Source organism: Theobroma cacao, chromosome 10, assembly GCF_053813885.1.
Source record: "Theobroma cacao isolate CCN51 chromosome 10, ASM5381388v1, whole genome shotgun sequence".
NCBI classification, from domain to species: domain Eukaryota; kingdom Viridiplantae; phylum Streptophyta; class Magnoliopsida; order Malvales; family Malvaceae; genus Theobroma; species Theobroma cacao.
In genome coordinates, this window is record NC_142648.1 from 21,257,532 (window position 1) to 21,285,519 (window position 27,988).

Below are 27,988 nucleotides of genomic sequence, written 5' to 3' on the forward strand. Positions count from 1 at the left end.
GACCTGTGAAGTAATATGGTCTCATCAGAGCCCTCTTGACAGCAGCATTGGAAGAGAAAAGCTAGAATGATAGTGCTGAAACACAAAAGCATGCAGAAGTGGTTCCAAGAGATTTGCTTACAAAAGCTTCTGGTATTCCTAACCACAAATGATAAGAAAATAGTGGCACCCTAGTAAGAGCACCGTGAAACTCCTCATTTCCAAATCCTGAACCAATAAATAGTCCAATCATTTAATTCTAGGGTTGAGAATTTCGTAAGCAAGCAATAAGAAATTTGAAGTACGTTTAATGACTATTTTTGAGAATACTACTTTGAGTCTAAATAATTGGTCAATGTTAGCCAAGTTACTAATAAAGAAAAATAGACCAGAGTATAATAAACCCTTAATTACTGGACATTTTGGCAATTCAGATATACTTTGCTGATATCAATGATTGGAATATGTATTTGAAAGAAAATTTGTTTTCGCTGATGCAATCAAGTTACATATTCTTGCCATGAATTTTGAAAAATTCAGACAATTCTACATGGCTTAGATGTTTGTATCAAACAAGCAAATCATGGGGGTTAGCATCTTAGCAGCATTTTTGTTGGAGCCAGGCACAGCACAAGACTACAAAGGTTATTCCAGCTCTACCTGTGAAATTTGATGCTTAAAGGCTCCACCTACAAAAAGGGAAAGTCACAGAATGACAAGGCCAACGTTCCATCATCCTGATCCTATCAATTTCACTGAAAAAATCATAAAACTTAAGTAAAACTCAGGATAAAATAATGAACCGAACCTAAGATGTAATATTTCAGCATGTTCTGCGTAAGCACTCCTAAAAAATGTGTCTGGCACTGCGAGGAGGAGTAGTGGGGGAGGTCTCCCACCACACTGACCCTTTTTTGGCACAGCAGGAGGACCCATTTTTCCACTGAAGCCTAGTGGAAAAAAAGGGTCCAATGTGGTGGAAAGGACTCCCCACCACACCTCCCCACAGTGCCAAATGGCACCTAAGTTCTAATAACTACATCAAATATGGCACTTCAGGACCAGGTATCACCAATGCAGGAAAGAGAAATCTGAAATCTTTAACGAGCATTATATCAAGCAATTTGCAGAGTTCTCAATTGTACCATTTCAATCTATAAGAAAAAAGGAAAACAATTAGACTGGAGACAATTTCATATGCTCTACATGCAGAAGCTTTCAACTCAGAAAATTGTAACATCCAATTCAAAGATAGTGCCAACTCTCAGAAACTTTTACTTAAATTTTCTTAAGAAAATCTGCTTTCCTTTCAAGAAGTGATGCAGGCACATATAAAAATTTATTTAGTATTTAAGTTAGTTTAGAATTTATTTTATTTATTTAGTTTGAGATTCTTTTTCCTATCTTTATTAGAATTTTAGTACTTTAAGTCTTTATTTAGGATTAAAATTACTATTTGATTAGGATTTATCTTAACTATTATAAATAAGTATCTTAGGTAGAATATTATTATCATCTTTTGTTATTTTGAATATTTATTCAAGAGGTTTCTTTGAAAACCCAATTATCTTTTTATTGTTCCAACACAATCAATCCTATTCTAGCCCTAATTGTTGAGTTCTAATTGCCCTAAACCTTTTGGCTACATCAAGTGGTATCAGAGCAAACGATCTTACTATCCTATAAGGATTTGAGTTAGGAGATTATGGTTGGTCGAGCTAGAGGTCGAGGTAGAGGCAATCAGCCCCAACAAGCTGAGTTGGCAGAGATGCGGAGAATGATTGATGACTTGACCCGAGCTGTGCAAGCTTTGCAGCATCAGGAACCAGTGGAAGCCCGAATGGAGAATCCAAAAGGTGACCACAACTCCCTTGAGATTCACGATCTTGAGGATGATGATGAATTTTAGAACGAGAACCCCTTTCATGAAGATGGACCCGCAAATCAAGCGGTAAGAGTTAGATTGGAGGGCCGGTTATTACATGCTCTTGATTTAAACGGTGGAGGAATCAGGATCGAAGTAACTGATTTTCATGAAAAATTTCATGCAGAAGAATATTTGGATTGGGAAGCTAGTTTGGAAAATTACTTTGAATGGAAACCCATGGCAGAAAATCGAAAAGTGTTATTTGTAAAGTTGAAATTAAAGGGTACTGCACTTCAATGGTTGAAGAGAGTTGAAGAGCAACGTGCACGACAAAGTAAGCTTAAAATCAGCACTTGGGAGCACATGAAAAGCAAATTACGAAAGCAATTTTTACCTGCTGATTATACTATGGAATTATATGAAAAGTTTCATTGTTTGAAGCAAAATAACATGACTGTTGAGGAGTATATATCGGAATTCAATAACTTATCAATTCGGGTTGGGTTAGCTGAGAGTAACGAACAAATTACTTCTCGTTATCTTGCTGGTTTAAATCATTTTATTAGAGACGAGATGGGAGTAGTTCGTTTATACAACATTGAAGATGCTCGTCAATATGCTCTATCAGCAGAAAAACGGATTTTACGCTATGGTGCTAGAAAGCCCTTATATGGCACCCATTGGCAAAATAATTCTGAAGCAAGACGAGGTTATCCAACATCCCAACAAAATTATCAAGGGGCTGCCACAATCAATAAAACTAATAGAGGTGCAACCAATGTTGAAAAGAATGATAAAGGCAAGGGTATAATGCATTATGGAGGACAACAGTTCTGGTTCTTCTACAAATAAAGGAGGCAGCAATTCCCATATTCGATGTTTTACTTGTGGGGAAAATGGGCACACTTCTTTTGCTTGCCCACAACGAAGGGTGAACTTAGCAGAATTAAGGGAAGAGTTAGAGCCTGTTTATGATGAGTATGAGGAGATAGAAGAAATCGATGTTTATCCTGCACAAGGTGAGTCATTAGTGGTACGAAGAGTAATGACAACAACAGTAAATGAGGAAGCAGAAGATTGGAAGAGGCGAAGTATTTTTCGCACACGAGTTGTTTGTGAAGGTAAAGTGTGTGATCTTGTCATTGATGGAGGAAGCATGGAAAATATTATTTCAAAAGAGGCAGTGAACAAATTAAAGCTTCCTACAAACAAACATCCTTATCCTTACAAGATTGGGTGGCTAAAGAAGGGACACGAAGTACCAGTAACTACTCAATATTTGGTGAAATTTACTATGGGGGATAACTTGGATGATGAGGCCCTATGTGATGTTGTGCCAATGGATGTTGGTCATATTCTTGTGGGTAGACCTTGGTTGTATGATCACGATATGGTTCATAAGACGGAGCCAAATACCTATTCTTTCTACAATGATAACAAGAGGTACACTTCATATCCTCTTAAAGAAGAGACTAAGAAATCAGCAAACAGCAAGATCAACAAGATCACTGGGTATTTATCTGTTGAAAATTTTGAAGCTGAAGGTAGTGAGATGGGTATTATGTATGCTTTGGTAACTAAGCATTTAAAAAGTGATCAGATGGGTAAATCTCCTCAATATCCAACAAAAATTCAGCAGTTATTGAAAGAGTTTGGAGAATTATTCAATGAGGATTTGCCGAAAAGTCTACCACCTTTACGAAGCATCCAACATGCAATTGATTTGGTACCAGGAGCAGCATTACCAAATCTGCCAGCATATAGAATGCCACCTATGCAGCGAGTTGAGGTACAAAGACAGGTTGAAGAGTTGTTGGAGAAAGGTCTAGTGCGTGAAAGTAAAAGTCCTTGTGCTTGCCCAGCTTTGTTAGCTCCTAAGAAAGATGGTTCATGGAGGATGTGTGTGGACAGCCGTGCCATAAATAAAATTACAATCAAGTATCGTTTTCCCATTCCTCGATTAGATGAGATGCTTGATCAATTAGTTGGTTCAAGAGTGTTTTCAAAGATCGATTTGAAGAGCGGATACCATCAAATTAGAATGAGGGATGGAGATGAATGGAAAACAGCTTTCAAAACTCCGGATGGATTATTTGAATGGTTGGTGATGCCATTTGGCCTTTCAAATGCACCAAGCACATTCATGAGAGTCATGGCAGAGGTACTCAAGCCCTTTTTGAATTCATTTGTGGTGGTTTACTTTGATGATATTTTGATCTATAGCCACACTAAGGAAAAGCACTTAAAACATTTACGACAAGTTTTAGAAGTACTTCAAAAGGAACAGCTTTATATAAACTTGAAAAAGTGCAGTTTTATGCAACCAGAAGTGGTATTTCTTGGTTTCATTGTGTCTGCAGAGGGTTTGAAACCAGATCCATAGAAGATTCGTGCAATTTCATAGTGGCCAGCACCTACATCTATCAAAGAAGTAAGGAGTTTTCATGGTTTGGCATCTTTTTATAGGAGATTCATTCGAAATTTTAGTTCTATTATGAGTCCTATAACTGAATCTTTGAAGAAAGATGGATTTGAATGGTCACATTCTGCACAAAAAGCCTTTGAAAGAGTGAAAGCTTTGATGACTGAAGCCCTAGTTCTCGCACTACCAGATTTTGAGAAGTTATTTGTTGTTGAGTGTGATGCTTCACATGTAGGAATTGGAGCAGTTCTTAGTCAAGATGGAAGGCCTATAGAGTTTTTTAGTGAAAAGGTGACAGACTCTAGACGACGTTATTCAACTTATGACTTAGAGTTTTATGCTTTGGTAAGGGCTATTCGTCATTGGCAGCACTACTTGGCTTATCGTGAGTTTGCTGTTTATTCTGACCATCAAGCTTTAAGGTATTTGAATACGCAGAAAAAGCTTAGTAATTAACATGCTAAGTGGAGTTCTTTTCTCAATGAATTTAATTTCTCTTTAAAATATAAATCTGGACAGTCTAATACTGTGGCTGATGTTTTGAGTAGGCGATGTAAAATGTTATCAGTTATGAGCACTCAAGTCACAGGATTTGAAGAACTTAAAAATCAATATAGTTCTGATTCTTATTTCAGCAAGATAATAGCTGATTTGCAGGGTTCATTACAAGCTAGAAATTTACCTTATAGGTTGCACGAAGCTTATTTATTCAAAGGTAACCAGTTGTGCATTCCAGAAGGATATTTAAGGGAGCAAATCATTAGAGAACTTCATGGGAATGGTTTAGGAGGACATTTTGGCAGAGACAAGACTTTGGCAATGGTGGCTGATCGTTATTATTGGCCAAAAATGCGCCGAGATGTGGAGAGGTTGGTGAAAAGATGTCCAACTTGTTTATTTGGTAAAGGCAGTGCTCAAAACACTGGTTTATATGTTCCTTTACCTGAGCCAGATGCACCTTGGATTCATTTGAGTATGGATTTTGTTTTGGGACTTCCAAAGACAGCAAAAGGATTTGATTCTATCTTTGTGGTGGTGGATCGGTTTTCAAAAATGGCACATTTTATTCCATGTTTTAGGACTTCTGATGCAACTCATATTGCTGAATTATTCTTTTGTGAGGTTGTAAGATTACATGGAATTCCAACTTCCATTGTTTCTGATAGAGATGTGAAGTTTATGGGACATTTTTGGAGAACTTTGTGGAGAAAATTTGGGACAGAGTTGAAGTATTCTAGTACTTGTCATCCGCAAACAGATAGTCAAACAGAAGTTGTGAATCGAAGTTTGGGTAATATATTAAGATGTCTTATTCAAAATAACCCAAAGACTTGGGATTTAGTCAAACCCCAAGCTGAATTTGCTTACAACAATTCTGTCAATCGAAGCATAAAGAAGACACCATTTGAGGCTGCATATGGGTTAAAACCTCAACATGTGCTAGATTTAGTACCCTTACCACAAGAAGCTAGAGTGAGTAATGAAGGAGAGTTATTTGCTGATCATATTCAGAAAATTCATGAAGAGGTAAAGGCTGCTTTAAAGGCCAGCAATGCAGAATATTCTTTTACAGCAAATCAACATCGTCGCAAGCAGGAATTTGAAGAAGGTGATCAAGTACTTGTGTACTTGAGGCAAGAAAGATTTCCTAAGGGTACTTATCACAAACTCAAGTCTAGAAAGTTTGGACCTTGTAAGGTGCTAAAGAAAATCAATTCAAATGCCTATTTAATTGAGTTACCACCTGAGTTACAAATCAGTCCTATTTTCAATGTTTTGGACTTGTATCCATTTGATGGATGTGATGGAACTGCATCTACCATAGACGCTCAAATTCAGCAGCTTCCAATTGTTAAGGTTGAAGTTATTGAGGATGTGATAGATGTAAAAGAGGTTCGATCTAGACGAGGAAACCCGTATAGACGATTTTTAGTGAAATGGCTTGGTAAACCTACTAATGAAAGCACTTGGATTGCAGAAGAAGAATTGAAACCAGTGGATCCTGACAACTATGAGGAGTATGTCAAGGCCTACTCGTCAGAGTCGAGTCTTTTCTGACCTGAGGGGACTAATGCAGGCACATATGAAAATTTATTTAGTATTTTAGTTAGTTTAGGATTTTATTTTATTTATTTAGTTTGAGATTCTTTTTCCTATCTTTATTAGAATTTTAGTACTTTAAATCTTTATTTAAGATTAGAATTACTATTTGATTAAGATTTATCTTAACTATTATAAATAAGTATCTTAAGTAGAAGATTATTATTATCATCTTTTGTTATTTTGAATATTTATTCAAGAGGTTTCTTTGAAAACCCAATTATCTTTTTATTGTTCCAACACAATCAATCTTATTCTAGCCTTAATTGTTGAGTTCTAATTGCCCTAAACCTTTCGGCTATATCAAAAAGGAAAAAAGAAAAAAAAAAGGATAGTGCCAATTTAGGTTGATAAGACCTTGCAAGAGGATTTAATAAGTATTTACTAAATGTTACAAAAAAGTACAACCCAAGTTCCTAGTGATTGCTACCAGTCTAGCAGAGGTTCAAGGTTCCATGATCAGCTCCGATCCTCTAAAAATATAAAAATGTACAATATAGTAACTCATCTATAAAAACATATGCTAAAGTGCCCCAGTAATACCATTAACCATGACCAATAATGTGCCCCGAGCCAAAAAAGCATGCCATCGAAATTTAAATTCCACAGTATAGATGATGAGTCATTCAGTGATTGGGCAATTATATTTTTCTCAAATAACATATTTTTAAGTACGAAAGTTAAAAAAAATAATAAGTAAATATTATAGTCCACAAACACAGATTCCTTCTGTAAACTTCTAGATCCCTTTGTCAATGCCCCAGTCACCATTTTTTCCACCATACCAGGCTGCAACGTCATCTTCATCTGTTGTTCCTCATCTGCAGATAGCTTCTCTTTCCTTCTTTCCAACGTTCACTTTCTATACCCTTCCCCTCTTGATTCCAACTCTCAAACAGTCAAACCATTACCTAAGGAAGCATAACATTTCTTTCTCTTTCTATTTGTATGTATTCCCTGCTTTTTTATTCCTTTTTTCCGGAAAAATATTCCACTTTTATAATTAATTAATAAATAAAAACAGCCCTCTCACTAACCAAACCCGGATTTTCTCACTAAAGAAACAACTTACAATGCAAAATCCTTGCTCTTTTCCTCTGCAAATCAAACTCATCTCACTGAGATTCCTTATCCCAAATATCCCCCAAGAATCAAAATAACAAAAACCCATCTTAACCCTCAAGCCTGAATACCTGAAACCCATATTTCCCAAATTTGAGCAAAATCAAAGAAACCTGCAAATCACAAAAAATAAAATAAAATAAAATAAAATTTGGAGCCACATGGCTCAAGGCCAGCAAAATGTGCTTGTGTGCAAGTGAATCTCGCTTGGTTGTGTTGAAATTGAAAGTTCAAAGGAGGGACAATGAGATTTGAAGAGGGAAATCAAGAGGCTTGTGGAAAGAGTAAGCACTGAAGCAATGTTGGGAGGAGAGAGGAAGAAGAAAAGAGTGAGGGTAAAGAGTTAGACATGCTCCATTGAGGAAGGGATTGGTTTATGGTGGTGGTCGAGGATAGGTATTAGTGAGGAAGAGATCTGGAGAAGAAGAAGAACAAAGAAAGAAAATAGAAAGAAAAAATAACATAACAAGTAAAAAAGAAGGAAAAACAAAAATGATGATGTGTATCCAAATTCATATTATATGGCATTTAATTTTCTCTGTAGTCTCACACATGTTGTCTTTTTATTAGCTCACAGACATCATCAGCCAAAGTTAACGGTGTCATTAATTAGGGGCAATTAAGCATATTTTTTTATAGTTGAGGTATGAGATTGTACATTTTTTTCAGTTCACATACCAAACTCAACAATTTCTCATAGTTCAGGTACTATTTATGTAATTAACTCTTGTCCAAATGCACTAAAATGATAATACATGATATAGAGAACAAGCCACTTTAACATTACACCCTTCCATCTGATAAATCAACCAAATAACTACAATGAGATCAAGCAATTCAGAGCATGCTGGATGACCTATCGAAAAAATAGGATGCAGGGAATCTAAAAGTTGAATTAAAGACATAAAATCCTCTCTGTGCAGGCAATAAGGTATGGATTTCAAAGCTTAAATTCAAGACTCATTAAGGTTGGCATCTCAATGCAGATATATATCATTAAGATTGGGAAATAAATTGGTTTAGCCAGTGTGTGGTATAACACAGAACGAGAAGCCATACCGAAGTAAAGAATTTCCCATTTTATTTCACTGATTACAGCATACAAAACACCTATTTGACTTAACAGGCAGTCTTCTAACAATTTCAAGTGGTCCCATTTATTCCAAAATCAAGATGATATGTTATATATAAATAAATAAATAGATATATGGAGAGAGAGAGAGAGTAACAGAAGATTAACATTTATTAAGAACTGCACCTAGATGTCTCAGAGATGTTAATTTATCCCAGTTTAATGGGTCTGTATGCCCTGCAGAAGCATTGTTCTTTTTGCTTCTCCTCCCGTTGGAGTTCAGTTCCCCCACTTTTTGCTTGAGAGTAAAGATAAGACAATGACTGCAGTCATGAAACCAAAGTTAGTTTGCAAGTGATATCATCAGTTCTTTGGCAACCTGCACATATTCTGGCAATCTCTTGGAGAATTAGCTATGTCATTTATCAAGAACTGCACCTAGATGTCTCAAAGACGAGCATTTATTTTATCCGAGTCTAATGGTTCTGTAGCCCCTGGAGAAGCAGAGCTTTCTTCGCTTTCCCTCCCTTTGGAAGTCATAACCTCACTTTTAGCTTGAGAAGAAAGGTAAGACAATGACTGCAGCCATGAAACTAAAGTGGGTTTACGTGTGACATCATCAGATTCAGCGACCTGGGCATATAACTCATTAAGAACCATGATCTGGCCAGTTTTTGGTAGTTGGACAGTGAGTTGTGCCAACGACTTCATTAGAGCTGGTAGGACCTGCACAAATGAGTAAATGATAATATTATCTAGCAGACACCATGGCCATCAAATACTGACAAGCTAATTATTTTCAACAGCATCTAGTCTGGGCAGTTCTGATTGTGAAATGCAATATGAGGTCACTGTTTATAGCATATATTTCCTGTTTAATACTTAACAACAGTATTACGTTTATTTCACATGAAGTGGCATAAAAGCAACACAAAAGCAATAAACCAACAATCAACATGGAGAGAACTAGCGAGAGCAGCACCCGATTTTAACTTGTCAAACCCTTTAAGAGAAAAGAGAAGTAAAAGAATGGTGAAAATTGCATCTTGTGCACCAAAAGAACTTAGCATATGTCAGTCTTTACCTGTATATCAACAAGGGAAATAAGACGCAAAAGCAGCTCTAGGATTTTTTTACAAGGCTCCAGGCCTCCTTGCCAGTTCTTCCACTCCTCAGCTTTTAAAGTGGAAGCATCACTGCAGAGCTTATTAGCGTTATCAACAAGACAGTTAATGCAATAAAATGTTGCCGGGCTACCAGCAGGAAGGTGTCGAACCAAGGCTACAACTCCTGAAGCCATACCCTCAAAAGGAGTAATGCCAGGAAATCCCTATATTAAAAGTAATAGAAAAATTAATTTAGTCCCAAAAGTTTGATATACTGTCACTTTCACTAAATTTTAGGTACCTCTAAAGATCTTTGCATGTAATAGAAAACAAGTTGCTCCTTTAGCAACACTCTTTCATCCTCTGAGTCTTTTCCTGAAGACATGAATGCCACAAACATAGAATGTGAGGCTCGAGCTACTTTTCCGTTTGGATGTCCCATATATCTAATCACCTTTGTTATCAGGAATCATTGTTTATATCATTTAACATATATAATAAATTTTCCAAGTAAGGTAAATATGTATTTTAGGATACAAAAACATAGTTGGAGCAACCACCATCCTAAATACACGAGCAGGCAATTGTTCAATGCAAGTTGGAATAACCCGCACATAAAACAAAACACGAGCAGTTTGCACCTCATCCTTGGACCATTCATATTCCATTTTCTGCTCAGAAGAAAAGTCTACAAAACAAAATTCAAATCTCCATAAAACAAACAATAGAAAAACTCATCTAGGAACTTCAAACTGCAGAACTACTGGAACTTAGGCTCTGTTTGTTTCTCAGAAATGGGCCTCCAAAAAATAATTTTCTGAAAATGTTGATATTTTCTATTTTTTCTATTGTTTGGATGACTTGGTGCAAAATATTTTTTGTTGTTTGGCTGTTCTCTAGAAAACTTTCATTCTTGTCAAAATAGTAATATTGACATAACTATTAAATTATATTTATTAATATAATAAAAATATTGTTAAAATATTAAAAAAATAGCAATATTTATAATGTAAATATTTTTAAAATATTTATCATTAATAATCAATAGTAACATCTAGTATTAAAATATTTAAAATATTAATATTTACTATTAAAATCATTAAATGTATTATTTCTTATATTAATATACACTATTTATTGTTAAATAGTAATATAATTATTATTAAATATTAAAAAATATTTGTCATTGTTAATAATATTTGAAACAGTAATATGTAATATTAAAATATTTTAAAAATTTTATATTACTAATTTAATATCTTAAATTGAACTAAAATAAAATAAAATAAATTATTTATAAACTTAAGAATATATCGATTCAGGCCGAGCTCAGACCTAAAATCCTATCCAAAGCTCGACTGAGTCAGGTAAATAGGCCCATATACAGGTCTAGTTAAGTGGCAGGATTTGTTTTGAGTGTTGGTTATTCTGGCAATTGCCTTAAGCTTTTGTAAACTAGAAGAAAATTTTAAAGTTTTAAGGTCCATTTTCCATTGACTATTATGATTTTCTGCTGACCCTCCCATTTCCTGCTAACCAAACATCAGAAAATGCAGAAGTCAATATTTAGAAGCCAATTTCTGCAAAACAAACAGAGCCTTAGTAACCTAACACTCAGTTATAATTGCACATAAATAATCACCTTGCCAAGTGGTCAAGTCAACATAGGAGGGCACTGATTCCACAAAAGAGACGCAGGCAGCCTCATTTTCCTGAACACATGCAACAACCTTTCGAATGGTATCCATATATTCTGGCAAATGCATACGTCGAAAATACTCTAAGCAAGAGAAAGAAACTAATATCTGCACTGCTTTCTCCCTCTGCATTTCTTGAGATAGGTTTGAATTTAGTCTGTGCTTTGTTACAGCCAGAGCAAAAACCACAACCATAAGAAAAGCAGACTCTGCAATTTTCTCCAAATCTGCTAGCAGCTCATCCTTTCTGCCACGAAGGAACAAAGCAACCTGTCGGTGACCAGAGTAGACATCCTGACAGTAGTCCCATATAAAACTCTCCACTAAACTTTTGCTCTCCTCATCTGCTGAGACATACTGATTGCAGAAAACACCAGTTATGGCACCTGCTTCCTTAAAAAGAGCACTGTCTAGATGTTTTTTAATCTCATTAAGCCCCAATTCAGACCCAATGCTATGGAGGAACTGAAGAATCTGCATGTATAAGTGCCTTAAGGGAAAGATTTCTCTTAACAAGGCTGAAGCCAGGCACACAAGCACAGGGGCACTGAAAGATATTGCACCACTTCGAGCCAAGGCTAGTGACATACACTGTAAAAGAAGACTGTCCATGGGATCACTGTCTGAGTTTACAAACTCTTTAGTTTTAGAAACAAAACTTTGTGCTATAGAGACTATTCCATTTTCTGCAGAAATCCTTAGTGTGGAAACAATCTCCAACCCTTGTCCACTAGCTGCATATCTACTAGCTCTCAATACTCCAGCTGCAACCATAACAAGAGCAAATGGAAGATAGCTTGCCCTCGGAGCTCCAAATGTCCACTGTGAAAAAGCTTGAATTTTTTTAAAAGAACGTGATTTAATGAAACCAGACACAACCCATTCAACCATATGCAAGATCATGAGTGCAGTAGGAACTGTACTAGGAGGCCCATATTCCTTTCCCCAAATTCCCAACAAAGAATACAAAACTCTAACAAAATGAACGTCCAGAGAAGAAGATAATGCATATCCAATCCCTGCCAGCACATCCGGGATAATTTCTTCCCATGTTCTAACGAATTGGTGATCTTCTTCTAACAGCCTACAAAGCAACTCCAAGCACACTATTTTCGAGCTTTCAGATACAAGAGGCACAAATGAAATGGCCCCTAAAAGAAGAAAACCTTCAGCAAGAAAAGAAGCGCTTTTCTTCAAACCAAATTCAGTAGTAAATACACGAGAAAGGACATCCACAGCTGAGTCAATGAGCACAGTTGATGGCCTAGCAGACTTCCTAACCCAAATATAAAGAAGCCTGAGCAAGATAGGATATGATTCTGAAGGAAGATCGAAACTTTGGGGGGAGAGTACAGACAGAAGAAGTTTGGCTTGAGGGTCAGCAACATGGAGAGAGGTTTGGGAGTTAAAGAGGGTTTTCAAAGGTTGGAGTATATAGGGATCAAATGTTTGGTTCTGAAGTGAATCTCTAAGCTCAGACCATGCTTGAATAATGGCACGAGCAGATGAAGATGAAGACCCAGAATAAGAAGAATGCCCAGAAACAGTGTGGCTAATACCACCACTGCAAGTCCTCAACCATTGTTCAAGAAAGAGGGTATTAACTTGTCTTGCCATTTTATAAATAATTTATTCCCAACCTGCAGAAACAGCAAAACAACTAGGTTCATAAGGCCAATCTAAATATCATTCTTCAATTAATATATTTAAATAAAGATTAAAATAACTAATATTAAATTTGTATTACATCCAAAATTCCAATATAACCAACATAAATCAAAGATAAGTTGAAAAACACGAAAGCAAATTCCGGGCAGTCAAAACCTGAGCAAAATTCTATCAGTAACATATATAGGTAAAAGATTCAAACCTGAGTTTCCAGTTTTTAGTCTAGAGACTCAACTAAAAGCCCAAAGAAAAGAATCAAGTGAAAAAGAGTTTGGGCTACTTACCCTGAGACTGGGACTGGGAATTCTTCCTTAAATATTGGATAAGGAAAGCAAGTCGATGCCTAATGATGAACAGCTGCTGTTTTGCTTTCTCAAGGACTTTATTTTCCTATTCTTTGTATCAATTCTCATATTCGTTCCTCTGCGAAAACTAAAACGAAAACTCATTGATTCTGGGTTGAATTATGTTTACATCCCTCAAAATTTCGCTTATTTTTTCTACAGCACCTTGACTGTTTCCTTTTTCCATTTTCTTCCCTCTATATTTTTATTTATTACGTTATCAGCATGTTATTGTTTTTTATAAGTACATATTTTTAAAATAAAAATTAACTAAAAAATAATAATTAAAATTTTTTTATAATATTTTAAAAAATAAAAATTAAATATTTATTTTTTATTATATTTGATTAAATTTTTATATTTTTATTTTAAATCAATAAACACTTATTATTATTGCATCACTTATTATTTTATTTAATATTAATTTTTTTAAATATTAAATCAATATAAAATTTAAGATAAAATTTTTTACTTTTTAGAAATTACATGAAAGTCGTTTAATGTTTGAAATAGACACTCTACCAATACGATTAACAAAAATTATAAACAATTAAAATATTTTTTTATTTTATTAATTTAAAAAATTACTATTATTATATTTAAAAAACTGGAGGCACCTATCGTGCTTCCTAGCTCCCCAAGAAAAGGGAGCTCCGATGCTCCTCAGATCAGAATTTTTTTATAAAATTAATAATAATAAATTATTAAAATTATATAATAATAATTTTAAAATTTAATTAAAAATAAAATTATTTTTTATTTTTATCACGTGATAAGTTGGGGAAAAATATTTCTTCTAAAACAAATATCTATTTTAAAAATTAATGAAATTTTGTATAACCTCATACAAAACTTAAGGGTAAGATATTTTAGCATTGTTTTTAAATTTAAGGGTTATATATTTTCGCCTTGTTTTTAATATATACTAAATATTTTATGACAAAAATCTTTTCAACTTAATATTTATTTATTTTTAAAAAGAAAAAAAAATGCTGAGCTCACAGTCTCTCAAGTCTCAAATGAGCTACCGGCTCCGAAGCAGCAGCAGCATTATCGACATTGAGTGCAGTGCCCTCTCCAAACTCGGTTTCTTCCGTAATTCAAGGCAACTCCTCTCCCCATTTCTTTTTCTCCCTTCATTCTTCTCACCCCTCATTCTGTTCTTCCTCTTCGCCATCGTCTTTCGTAGGGTTTGGTGTTGCAGTCAAAATACCAAGACCAAAATGGACAAGGAGGAGGATCATCATCTCGCGAAATTCACTGTCATTAACGATCCTCTATCACTCAACCACAAGATTGCCGCCATTCGCAATGCCGGCCCTTCTAAACTCCAGGTTCTTTCAATTTCTTTCCCTTGTTTTACATGTCCTTGATTGTTTTCATTTTGTTATATACAATTTTTAATATGAAAAAAATAAATCATTCTACGTCTATGTAAACTAATTATGTTATAATTGGTGTTACATTTTAACTATTTACCAGAAACAACGATTGAACGGAGTTCATTTGGTTCTTAATATGAGAATTTGAGTCTCAGGTGATTGCAGATTTTGACGCGACATTGACGAGGTACTGGATCAATGGGCAGCGTGGCCAAAGTAGGTTCACCGCGGTTCTATCCTTATGTTATGATCATAAGCTGTCTGCAGATTTTTGGTTTTCATTTTTTACTCTAATATAACATGTATAGGCAGTCATGGCCTTTTGCAGCAAGGAAACCCTGAGTTTGATGCCAAGAGACAAGCATTACTTCAATACTATCATCCATTAGAATTCTCTCCAACAATCCCACTTGAAGAGAAAACCAAGCTCATGGAAGAGTGGTGTGTTCCTCAATCATCCATTGTTTTAGTAGCTTATAAGCATGCAAATGATAGGAATGATTCATTCATGTTGCTTGTGAATTATTCGTTGTTTATTTAAATTAGGACATGAAAAACCCTTAGTGTTGCATCATCTGGATTTCTGTTATGTTTTGAGTAACTAATGCTATTGATTCTATTCCTTGTAGGTGGGGAAAAACGCATGGTCTTCTCATTGAAGGAGGCCTTACATATGATGCAATAAAGAACTCTGTTGCTAATGCGAATATTGCCTTTAGAGATGGTGTAGTTGAACTCTTTGAGTTTTTAGAGGTACCTCTCTATCTCAATGATTTTTTGGTTATTTTCTTTTTAGGTTCCATTTGGGATCTCACATTTGACAGGAAGGGATTTAGATTTCAAGTGTAGTATAAATTGTGTGGTTATACTCTTGAAAATTTTATTGATACCTTTAAATTTATGATTTTGTTACATCATTATGGAGTGAATTGAAATTATATAGATAGAATAGTAATTTCATATGCATTTCCCTATACTCTTTTAAATACATAGGTATAGTGAATCTTTATTGATTTTTATATGACGGCTAGTGGCTATACACACTTCTACAGTTTTATGAAAAAACGAATCCAAATACACTCTCCCAAATACTTGTTTGAAAAGAAAATTAAGAATCATGGAATGTGTGAAACAGTGAGCAACAAATTTTAATGCGATATTTTATTCAAAATATTATTTTTGTGCATACTTATGAAGAATTACTGTAGATAGTATCATCAATTTACAATCCAAAACCTAAAAAAAGGAAAGGAAGGAAGAAAAAAGGAACTGGACAATGAGTGTAGATATAGGAGCAAACTAAGAGGAGAAATTTGGAACCATGAAAACCATGTCTTTAAGAATGCCATATTGACCTCATCCATAATTTCATTACACTGAAATTTCCCTTACTCGTTATCACACTGATATGGTAAAAGTGCCCTCCAAGGTACCTGATTATTACCAACTCCAACATTCCTATCCCTTCATCCTGTCTCTTGAATATTTTGTGAATAGCAATTAATGGTATAACTGGTAAATACCAAAGACCTCAGCAAGTGAAAAATAGAAGTTATTTTCCTGCAAAAAGTAGCTATATAGGATTTCCTTTCTCTTTTTTAACTCATAGCTGTTACAGTGCTACCTCCGTTATATATTTTAACTGCATTGAAAAGTTCATTATGCAACATGCTCTAGTTTATTGATAAGGATGATAGTGTTGGATTGAGGGCTATTTTATAACACTTAAGAATGACAAGAAATCCATCAAGCGGCTCTATATCATTATGTTCATCAGAATGCCAATTCCATTTCTTTATATTTCTTTAGTGTCATCGACATAATGATTTAGGACCATGTCTCCATTGCCTACTTAGGGATTATGGTGAAAGGCATGAAAAGGGATTTATAAGGTTTATGATAGGAATTAGGGTTAGGGTCTGGGAATCAATTTCTCAAAAGAGGGTTGGAATGTCATGGCAAGATTGCTGGAATCTTCTGGCAGCAGTAGAATTAGAATGAAACAAGTTTATTGATGTTGTTCTTGTGCCGTGGATAGTGACTTGAAGTACTATAGCAATAGAAAGAGATCAATGAAGATAGGAGATAACCAATCACTCTATCAAAAATTCTCCATAAACCCTCCAATTTTACATATTAAAAATTTAACTCCACCAAGTCTAGGGAAAACTGATATAGATAGGCGCACACTAACTTCTCTGTCTTGGACTAGGATTTCTAAAAACATTATAGCTAGGAAAAATGACTCAACTGATATACACTAAAGACCATATAAAAGCCCTAAGTAAGGCCCCAAATGGACCATGACTAAAGCTGATTCTGGGAAAACAGAACAATTGAAATACCCTATGGAGCAGGAATTGGAAAATACTGTTCTGCCTCATACATGAAAATAGCCAGAGTATATATAATAAAGTTTTAAATTGCTGGTTCTGAAACTATATATTTGAGATCAATAAAATTTCTTCTTTCATGGTTGTCTCATAATTGGCATTATTGCTAATCTATCTGATCTATTTTTATAGATAAATTGCTAAAAATCATTTTGTAGTGGTCCAGAAATTGAAATGGAAAGGAGAAACAGGGAGGTTTCTGATAAACTTAAATTCTTTTATACCTATGTATGAATGTATATATGTGGGTGTTTGATTGTAAGGTTAGGTTATTTTTAGTCCATTTCTGCCTCAGTTTCATAGTTTGCTCTGGTACATGCAGGAGAGAGATGTCCCAGTCCTCATATTTTCAGCAGGGCTTGCAGATATTATTGAGGAGGTTAGTCAGGCAAAACTTGCTTTGTGGTGGTCATCTATTAGAACAATTAGCTTATTAGCCATTGATTTATGGTCTAATCTGCACCTTATGCATTGTTGTATCTGTTTTTTTTACTTTATCAGGTCCTGAGGCAGAAAGTTCACAGATCTTTTATGAACATTAAGATTGTCTCAAACCGGATGCTGTTTGATGACTCTGGTCACCTTGTGTCTTTCAAAGGTATCCTTTATTTACACTGTCCTCTGCTGATATTTTGCTGCTAATACATTAACAGATGTTATTGGCTTCTCTGCCTAATGTTGTAGTTTTCCATTTGTTCTAGAATATCTTTGATTTATATTTTCGATTAATTTGTTCACTCTGGCATTTTCTGGTGCCATTTCTTTAATTTGCATTTATCACCTGGGCTTTTTCCATCTACTTGAGTCTTGACAAATGCCAGTGCAAGGGGAGGTGTCATGTTTGATGAAGTTGACAACTATAGGAAGAGTCTTATGGGGTTAAGTTATGGTTCATATATCATGCAAGATATCCTCTTTTTTTTTTATTCGTGTGGAATACTTGATTGGTATACTTATTGAATTTTGAGAAAAACTATCTATCTTGTCATCTTGTACATTCATGTAGCATGTTGTTTTTGCAATATGGTGCAGATAATTTTTAATAACCGTGATAATTGCTTTATTGTGATTTGCCTTCACACTCGATTATGTACAGGGAAATTGATTCACAGCCTGAATAAAAATGAGCATGCTCTTGATATGGCTGCACCTCTTCATGATCAATTGGGTGATAATGATGGACCAGTTACTGACAATGCCTCAGTGAAGCAGAGGACTAATGTGCTACTTCTAGGTGATCATATTGGTGACTTGGGAATGTCTGATGGCTTGAATTATGAGAATCGAATATCTGTGGGGTTTCTGTAAGTAAAACACTATTGTGAGCTCTTCATACTCGTATATCTGTTTTGAACTTTACTCTGATAGGTGGTTAAAATGTACAGTGCTATATGTTACCAAATCTTAAAATAGGAAAACACTGCTTAGATGGTATTATGGTTTATTTTCTGTATTTTTTATGATAGAATGCTTGGCTTGATGCTGGATCTTCAAATTCAGCATCTAGTTTCATAAGGTTTGAAGGATGACTTAAAGTGTAAAGTTTTGACAATAGGGAAGTAAAAGAAGATATTTGTGAAGATGTTTAGGTGCTGTGAAAAAAAAAATAAAAGAAGCTGTTACTAAGTAAAATATGATCTATAGATAAAGAACCAACCACCCCCCACCCCCCCTCACATACACAATAAACAAATAACAAAGGGAACCCATGCAAATGTGCTTGGGTTTTCTGTGCAATCATACTTAGGAAGCAAAGGTAATATCACATTAATGGCAAAGAAAATTTGCTATGAAAAAGAAGAGGAAAACAATTATTGTCATTCTTTCTCTAAATTGCAGCTTTTTGAGGAAACCATTGCATGGAAAGGCACCTAGTGTAGAAGAGAAATGGTTTCATCTATAAGATACTGTCTTTACACTCATAGTGAATAGTGGTGAAATTGAAAGTTAACTTTACAGACAAATAAACTAAAAAATGCTTGACATAATATATATGTATTTTAATTTTATAATAGGAGGACGGATCCACTTACACTGTCATAAACTAATTAAGTTTTACATCATCGCATATATCGTTATATGATTTTTTTTTTTTTTTGCTAATTTCATACTCTATTCATGTAGATCATGCATACCAAATTGCTAGTTAATTGAAAATGTCTAATTATTTCTTAATAACAATGAAATTACTACCATTAAATATACATTGAACAAGACAGTATTCTCAGTCAGTGTCATATGGACATATATATAGATTTTTTTTTAAATGCAACATATATATATTTATGTATGTATTTATTTATTTGAAAATGTCTAATTATTTTTTTGATAACAATAAATTACATCATTAAATATATATTAAAAAAGACAGTATTCTCTGTCAGTGTGATATGGACATAGATATACATATATATGTATATACATGTATGTATGTATGTATTTATTTGAAAATGTCTAAATATTTTTTGTTAAAAATAAAATTTCGGCCATTAAATATATATTGAAAAAGACAATATTCTCGGTCAGTGTGATATGGACATATATAAATATATATATGTGTACGTATGTATTGTATGTATTGTATGTATAATATTTTATAGCACATTATTTTGTTTTAGACTAGTATAACTTGATTTCTCCTTGTATATGTATTATATACATAGATGTATATTTTATGTATTATGTATACATATGTATACATGTGTATGAATAATAGTTTATAGCATATTATGTCTTTGACATATTAAAAGTTTGTATTGAACCATATATATTAGAATTTTTGAAGTTAGCAGGGTCATTTGCCCCATGCCCCACTCAACTAAATGTGTCACTGCAACTTGTGTAAACCTTTGCCCCACGAGAAAATGATCATTTCATAAGCAAAGAGGAGATACAAAATCATGAAGCTAGTTTCCCTTTGTCCCTCTTTCAAGCCATTTATAAGCCTGGTCTCCAAGGCCCTAAGCAACAATTTACTGAGTCCTTCCAATAGGAAGATGAATAAAAGAGGGGATAAGGGGTCAGCCTCGCTGCAAACCTCTGGAAAAATGAAAATAACCAGAAGGCCCACCCCACCCCCTCCCCCAGATTCGCAATTACTGCTTTGTGATCAAAATGCATCTGCAGATCCGATATCATTATCCATCCGTAAAGCCCAACTCCATGAACAAGAGAAGAAAGTCCCAATCCAACATACCATCATAAGTTTTTCCCATATCAAACATGCAAGTTACCTTTTTGTTACCTACTTTTTCATTTTATCCACTGCTTCTTTAGCAATTAAGGCTGCACCAAGAATTTGGTTTCCCTCCACAAAAACATTTTGGTAAAGGCCTACAACTACTACTGCTTCCTTCAATCTCTTCACTAAAAACTTTTTGCAGTAAGCTTATATAACACTATCCACAAGACTTATCAGTTAAAAGTCTATGAGGCTTAGGAGCCCACTCTTCTTGGGATGACGGTAATGAATGTGCAGTTAGACTTTCTGCAAAACAATTGGTCCTATCAAAATTCTCCGACCCCAAAGGTATCCCTGTTCATGACCTCCTAGCTAGATTGAAAGAAAGTCATTATGAAATTGTCTGGGTGTCGAGTCTTGTCATTGCTACAATCAGACAACTGGAAACATTTCATCCTAATTTGCTGCAAAAAAATCTGCATCAGAAGAAAAACTGATACCAGTTGTTTGTGCTGCCATGTTATTTAGTTGTGACTTGTGAGACATTGTCAGTGTCACTACCATTTGTTTTCCTGCCTTCTGTTCTCATTGTTGCTCTGATTCTACTTTGTCTTCAACAACAATTTTGATTACATTCTTGGTAAGAATTTATATATCAAATTCATTTCAGGAATGACAACATTGAGAAGAATCTTGAGAGCTACCGCAATTCCTTTGACATTGTTTACTTGGTAAGTCAAATATTATTAGGTTGCATCCCCCCTGCTGTGTCTCTCTCTCTTATTATTTGAGTTCTAAACCTGCTTGTTATAAGAGCCTAAGGAGCTAGTCCCACTCATACATAACACTGGATTGCTACATTAACAATTTGGGTATGTTTTCCTCAGTAAAATCAAACATGAAAGAGTATTTTTGTGAGTTTTTGGAGAGAGATCAATCTGTCTTGGCAGCACTAGTATGTTGCACATAAGGCTTTGTCCCCGTGTGATCTAGCTGGTCCCTTCCTGTAGTCAAGTCCGAAACCACTGTCTGCAAGTAAATTCTAGAGTCCGATGTCTTTCTGTTGAGGAATGAGAAAAGTTTTTTTTTTGGGGAGGGGCAGGTAGCAACTCAATTGCTAATTGCTGGTCATGTTACTATTTTTGCAGAATGACACACCAATGTGGGGCGTGGTGAAGCTTGCAACTGAGCTGTGTTCTGTTGAGTGTTGATTGATTGGCATTGGATGTGCTATTATTTGGCTCATCTCTTGATTGAAGATTTGGATGTATCCAAAATTGAGTCCTATAAAGACTTTTGACATGTCAACTTCATTATTCTCAAGCTTAGCCCTAGCTCAAGACATCTACTAGAACAATTTGGTTAACTTTTTGGTGATCACTACTTTCCTATAACATATTCATTTACTCCATGGAAGAGTATTTCAAGCACCACAATAGTGATGGGTGGGAGATGGGAGAAAGAAAGGATTTTTCTTGGCATATCACTTAAAAAAATCTTTATATTATTCAAAAAAATTTTAAATAAGTTTTTTTATTATATTCAATCAAGTCTTTTTATTTTTGTTTTGAGCTACGTAAGCCTTTATGATTAATGTTTGATAAATTGTTATTTGTCAAAATGTAATTTGTCATTTTATAAAATATAGAACGGACGTGATATATTGACATGTCATAATGATTATAATGTGGTCATACGACATTTTTACCATCTCAATGTAATGTTAGCTTTATGTGGACATAAAATGACAATTAGTATTTTGATTGATAATAATTAGTTCATTTTTAATAATAAGGGTTTATTTCATTTAATAAAAGTATAAGAATTTAATTGAATATAATAAAAAATAATATTTTATTTACTTTTTTTTTAATAATTCAAGGGTTTTTACAAGTATTACACTTCTTTTTTTTTTGGTTTTTACATGTGAAAAAGTCAATCTGGGAGCGGAGAAAGAAAGGAATTCTTGCTAATGTATGGGATTGCACTTATCGCAACAACTCTATTAATGTTTTCTTTTATTAAAATTGACATATTTTTCTTAATTTGTAAAAAGTATATTATTAGAATACACTTAAAAAATAGAAATCAATATTCAATTTTTGTTGCATGAACTTGTGATTATAAACTTTTATCTCACTATAATTATAATAATTAAATTTAAAAATGAATGAAATTGAGTTCAATATAAATAATAGAGCAATAACTGAATTATCTTTGTTAATAGAATTGTTCACCGATACTTTTTAATTCGATACTCTACATTATCGAACTTGATTAAGTAAGATTAAAGCATTTTTTAATCGGATTTGCATTGTAAAACTATTATCTATCATGAGTTTGGATAGTAATTTTAGATATTCATTATCTGAATTCGATTATAAATAATGATTTTTAATATTATATTTTAGTTTTATACATATTATTTTTATTTATAAATTCTTTATAATTAATATAATACTGATTAAAATTCATTAATTGTTATAAATATGATATTAAACTTTAATTTATTTTTATGAACTAATTTTAATTAATTTATTTATTTTTCATTAATAAATAATAATATATATAAATTATTTTAAATTTATTTTAATCGAGTATTTATGGATAGTGTCTAAGATACTCTGATACGGTTCAAATAACAATACAAAATTTTAATTGGATATTAATAAGATTCGAGTATTTATCAAATAATCAAGTTCAGGTTAAAAGTACTTAAAAAATAACAAGTACAATTGACATCATTTTTGTTAGCATTCAAAATATACTATCTTAAGCAATAAAAACATGAATATCAAATGTATATATTTTTTATTTTTTAATTTGACCAAACAAAACCTTAAAGTCATACTAGAGTGGTGCCCCCTATCACGTGTTGGAATTTAAGTCTAACCCTGTGTGGCTTTAAACGTTTAAAATAAAATTTAAGTAAACTTAAAAATTACGGACCTACGTTCTCAACCCAAAAAATATGTCTGATAGGTGATGGAAGACTCATGTTCATATACTTAAGATCCACCCCATTTCTTATTGATATATGATCCATGACATTTTACTCTACCCAATTGTGTAATGGTACTGATGTGGGATCCGTGACATTTTACCCACTCAATTGTGTAACACCCCCATTGCACTGGCTCTTTACCGAGGGACTTTTACACTAGTTTAGGTATACTTCAACCCTTGTATCTCTCATAGGCCAGGCTTGCTTTTATACCACTTGTCACGAGCTGAAACTTAAGCCTAATCTCTTGCGGCCTTTAATCATTGTATCTCACATGGAGGCCCTTCATCGCTCCTACATAAGTGAAGATCCGAGTCTATTCTGATACTACTTGTCACGGGTTGAAACTTAAACCTAACCCTGTGCGATCTTAAACTCTAAAAATAAAACTTAAGCAAGCCTATAAATTATGGACCCATATTTTCAACCTAAAAAACATGTCTGATAGCTAGTTCAAGACCCATGTTTATATATCTAAGACCCACACCCATCTCTTACTAATGTGGGATCCATGACATTCTAATTCACTCAATTATGCAACAATACTGATGTGAAATTTGTGACACCCTCACTTTGCTTAGGTATTGATTTTTTTATAAAAAATAATTTTAAATTACATAATATTATAAATAAAAATTAAAATTAAAATAAAAATAACAAAAAAGAGTAATTTTAAATTTGAAAATGCTATGAGTAATAGTACTAATAATAAATTAAAGATAGTTGTTTTAAAATATTGATATTTTAAAAATATTTTCCAATTTCTTATTGGGTAAAAATTTTTGTTTAAATAATTTTTAATTTTTGAAAACATTTTATTTTTTATATCTTAATGTTTACTAATATTAATATAATCACATTTTGTTAATTACAATGATTCTAATAACAAAATAAAATTAAAATTAAGAAAATGTAATATATTGAAAATAATTATTCATAAGTTTCATAATTTATATGATAAAATAGTTAAAATAAAATGAATATTTTATTAGAATTCAAAATAAAATAAATATTAATTACTTTTATTAACATTTTTTTAATTTTAATGAGGAATTTTGTAAATTATCTTTAATTTTAATTACTATTTTTTTATCTTAAGCCTTTATAAAGTATTTAGAATTAATTCACCTTCTGAAAATAATTTTGGGATCCCCAATAATTTTGATAAGTTATTATTGACTTTATTCAATTATTTGTTTCATTTTTTATTACTTATAAAAAAAGTTGGTCGATTTTTTATTCTTATTCCCTTTTTAAAGTAATTTCATAAATTTAAATTCATATATCAGCGGGTTGGGCTTGGGTGAACCCGACCCACCTCTTCTTTTTCTTCTCTTTGTATCCATAAAACGACGTGGTTTTGTTTTTCCGATAAGCCTCGCAGACAGCCCCATTCTCTTCTCATCATTTTTACTCTCTTCTTCTTCTTCTCCCACTGACCCGAGCGGCCAACCTCTTTCTCTAAACCCTCTCTCCCTAACTTGGTCTCCAGCGCCGTCGCCTTCGCCGGCCTGGGCCTTTCCGGCAGCGGTTCCCTCTTTCTTTCCCTTTCCTCTTTTCTTCTCTTCTCCTTCCTTCTGCCGCCAGTTTCCTCTCTTTCTAAAAAAGCCTAGCCAACGTTGTCTCCTTCACTCTAAAAACTTTATAAATACCTCGAAATCTATCCTATCCGTATCACCCACCTTCTGTCTCTCTCTCTCTCTAATAATCCATTCAATCAGGTAATTTTAATTCAATAATTCTCATTTAATTTTAGTTTTGTTTGTATTCTTCATGCATTCGTGTTTCTTTCTTGATCTGAAAAATAAATAATCTTGCCTACAAGCTTTCTGCTAATCTTTGCTAACTTCCCACTTCATTTCATTGTTTTATTATTTTTAATTTCTGTATTTGCATACCCTTAACATATTTAGCTAAATTGATCTGAAAAATGGATGGCAGATGGGAGAACTGGCAGTTGAAAAACATGTTGAGTACATTTTAGCTGTTGAAAAGGTAGGTTTCAAACTCACTAATTTTTTATTTTACAGTTTTATATAAGTTCAACATCTCAAGTTGATTATTTCGGGGTTGATTATTGTTAGAGAAAGGATAGTTTTGAATCGGTGGTGATGGACCATCTAAGACTGAATGGGGCATATTGGGGATTAACAACCTTGGATCTTCTAGGGAAGCTTGATACTGTCAATGCAGATGAAGTTATTTCATGGATAATGAAATGCCAACATGAATCCGGTATATCTTAAAGCTTAGTTTTTTTGTTGTTTAATTATTACTAGTATTGTTGATAAGTTAAAAGAAATCTAGATTTAAGATAATTGGGTCATAAAATTAAACAAGTTTGATGATGCTTTCTTATACAGGTGGTTTTGCTGGTAATATTGGGCATGACCCGCATATACTGTATACTGTCAGTGCTGTGCAAGTGCTGGCCCTTTTCAACAAGCTAGATGTTCTTGACATTGACAAAGTTGCAACTTGTATCCTTTCATATATTCTTGGGATGACATTTTCGCTCTTTTACTAAAGAGTTTCTATTATGATCATCCATCTTTTGGAGCTGCTTTAAAATAGTTTGCATAACTTTAATTGATTTTATTTCCAATTTAGTTGACTCGTCACTGTTGGCTGTTAAAATATAAAGTGCCTTCATGTACTTCTTGCTTTACTTAAATCACTAAGTTAGATATAACTGGGCTGCAAAATGAAGATGGATCCTTTTCAGGAGATATGTGGGGTGAGGTGGACACACGGTATGTGCTCTTCTTGGATCATATGTTATATCTGCGTCTCTTTCCTTTTGATTCATTATTTGTAGACCAAATTGATTTTCTTGGTTTAGGTTCTCTTATATTGCCATATGTTGTCTTTCAATATTACGTCGTCTGGATAAAATCAATGTGGAGAAAGCTGTTAATTACATTGTGAGTTGCAAAAACCTGGATGGTGGCTTTGGATGCACACCTGGTGGCGAGTCTCATGCAGGGCAAAGTATGTTAATACCATTGGCCGTATGTATTTGTACATTTTTAGTTGCATATTGCTTAGTGAAGATTGCTAATTTCTTGATTTTAGTTTCATTTACCCATGAGGTTATAGTCAAGCACTGTATTAAGAATGAAAATCTTTGTTGAAACCTTTTACTCTGTGCATAATGACTGCAGTTTTCTGTTGTGTGGGTGCTCTTGCTATAACGGGATCTCTGCATCATGTTGACAAGGACCTTCTTGGGTGGTGGTTATGTGAGAGACAAGTTAAATCTGGTGGTCTTAATGGCCGCCCTGAGAAACTTCCTGATGTGGGTATTTCTCTTAAATTGTAGACAAAAAAATTGTTTTCTGCAGTAATATTCTTCTGGCCCCTTCTCACTGTCATGTGGTTGTATCCTTTTAGGTTTGCTACTCATGGTGGGTTCTTTCTAGCTTGATCATGATTGACAGAGTTCACTGGATTGACAAGGGAAAACTTTTTAAGTTCATCTTGGACTGTCAGGATGTAGAAAATGGTGGAATTTCAGATAGACCAGATGATGCTGTGGACGTCTTCCATACATATTTTGGAGTTGCTGGTATCTAATGGCTTCTTTTTGCTTTTCCTAACTTGCATAGCTGCCTTCAGATTTTTACAATTTTCCCATATTCCCATATTTACAGGTCATACAGGAATCTGTTGTAGACTTGGAATTTATGCCACTGAAAAACATGTTTTTCTATTAGTTTTTCTGTTGGCTTTTTTTTTTTTAACGGTATTGATGTGTTGAGGCGTTAAGGAGTGTCCTACATAACAATGCGATGTCCACACCATCCCCAACCCAACCCCCCCACCGCGCCCCCCCCCCCCCCCCTCCCCACCCGCTAGAGGGCATCTAGGCTGTAAGGAGTGTCATTTATAATTTCAAACCAGGTCCCCTAGAGGGTGTCTATGCTGTAAGGAGTGTCATACATAATCATGCCATGAACAATGGTTCAGACCACCCCACCCCCACCCCATGCACACACAGTCATGTTAACCTCTATTTGAATGGTAGTCATTTTCTTAATTGTTTTAATTGGGCTTTGTTGCTATTATGTAGTGAACTCTTCACATTCTGCTCTTTCAGACTGTACTTTGGTTGTTTGCTTATATACTAGTATTCTACCCGATTCATGGTTATGGCTTTACTATTTTTGTGAATTCTGCATGCATAACTCTATTCTTGTTTGTTATTGTTGTAGGACTTTCACTTCTTGAGTATCCAGGATTGAAAGCTATTGATCCGGCTTACGCATTACCTGTTGATGTCGTAAACAGAATATTTTTTTCAGCAGATAATTGACACATTTAAATGGCATTGCTTTGCTTTGTTCCATGTTTTTGTACCATGACACCACACATTCATTTTCCGAGTGCTTAAAAAGTTCAGATTGCCATGCTGTGTTGAATTTTCTGATATTTAAATCTTCAATAAAACCTTATCAGTATTTGTTCTCCCATGCATGGCATGTAAATCTTTATCTATATTTGATAAATATGACAGTTAACTTGTGATAGTGTTGAATGTCAGCTAAGACATGTTTAAGCTTAATGCAAGTTGTGTTATGTGTAAAGCAATGTATAAGCTCAAATCAAAGTATTGTACTCTCATAGATATATCACTTATCAATGAATGAAA

At 34.0% G+C, this 27,988-nt stretch overlaps 3 protein-coding genes across 9 annotated transcripts; 2 read left to right on the forward strand and 1 right to left on the reverse strand.

The window, feature by feature from the left end:
* Positions 1–393: 393 nt before the first annotated feature.
* Positions 394–13,564, reverse strand: LOC18586863 (obscurin-like protein). Of its 4 annotated transcripts, none has more exons than XR_016028884.1 (8): positions 13,318–13,564; positions 11,311–13,005; positions 10,206–10,356; positions 9,970–10,114; positions 9,647–9,892; positions 9,001–9,288; positions 8,749–8,885; positions 394–668 (listed from the first exon to the last, which is right to left on the reverse strand). XR_016028884.1 is itself a non-coding variant. In XM_018129431.2 (7 exons), exons 2-6 carry the CDS (start codon positions 12,980–12,982, stop codon positions 9,010–9,012), a joined length of 2,493 nt encoding a protein of 830 aa, XP_017984920.2. In that variant the 5' UTR covers positions 12,983–13,005; positions 13,318–13,564; the 3' UTR covers positions 8,555–8,885; positions 9,001–9,009. The 4 variants fall into 4 exon arrangements, 1 of the variants encoding a protein (XP_017984920.2); XR_001929909.2 differs by having other exon boundaries at positions 394–734; XR_001929907.2 differs by lacking the exon at positions 394–668 and adding an exon at positions 6,933–7,603.
* Positions 13,565–14,348: 784 nt separating this feature from the next.
* Positions 14,349–21,763, forward strand: LOC18586864 (5'-nucleotidase / magnesium ion binding protein). 4 transcript variants are annotated; one of them, XM_007010436.3, is made up of 10 exons: positions 14,349–14,482; positions 14,567–14,711; positions 14,915–14,975; positions 15,068–15,200; positions 15,389–15,512; positions 17,475–17,531; positions 17,654–17,750; positions 18,249–18,456; positions 21,004–21,064; positions 21,482–21,763. In XM_007010436.3, exons 1-10 carry the CDS (start codon positions 14,367–14,369, stop codon positions 21,542–21,544), a joined length of 1,065 nt encoding a protein of 354 aa, XP_007010498.3. In that variant the 5' UTR covers positions 14,349–14,366; the 3' UTR covers positions 21,545–21,763. The 4 variants fall into 4 exon arrangements, with proteins under 4 accessions (XP_007010498.3, XP_017985193.2, XP_088666579.1 ...); XM_018129704.2 differs by having other exon boundaries at positions 14,365–14,711; XM_088810453.1 differs by lacking the exon at positions 14,349–14,482 and having other exon boundaries at positions 14,572–14,711; positions 15,088–15,200.
* A 2,971-nt stretch (positions 21,764–24,734) lies between these two features.
* On the forward strand, positions 24,735–27,809 carry LOC18586867 (geranylgeranyl transferase type-2 subunit beta 1). Its single transcript, XM_007010440.3, has 9 exons — positions 24,735–25,058; positions 25,279–25,332; positions 25,422–25,572; positions 25,701–25,817; positions 26,024–26,090; positions 26,180–26,328; positions 26,502–26,635; positions 26,731–26,905; positions 27,552–27,809. Exons 2-9 carry the CDS (start codon positions 25,279–25,281, stop codon positions 27,650–27,652), a joined length of 948 nt encoding a protein of 315 aa, XP_007010502.3. The 5' UTR covers positions 24,735–25,058; the 3' UTR covers positions 27,653–27,809.
* Positions 27,810–27,988: the final 179 nt, after the last annotated feature.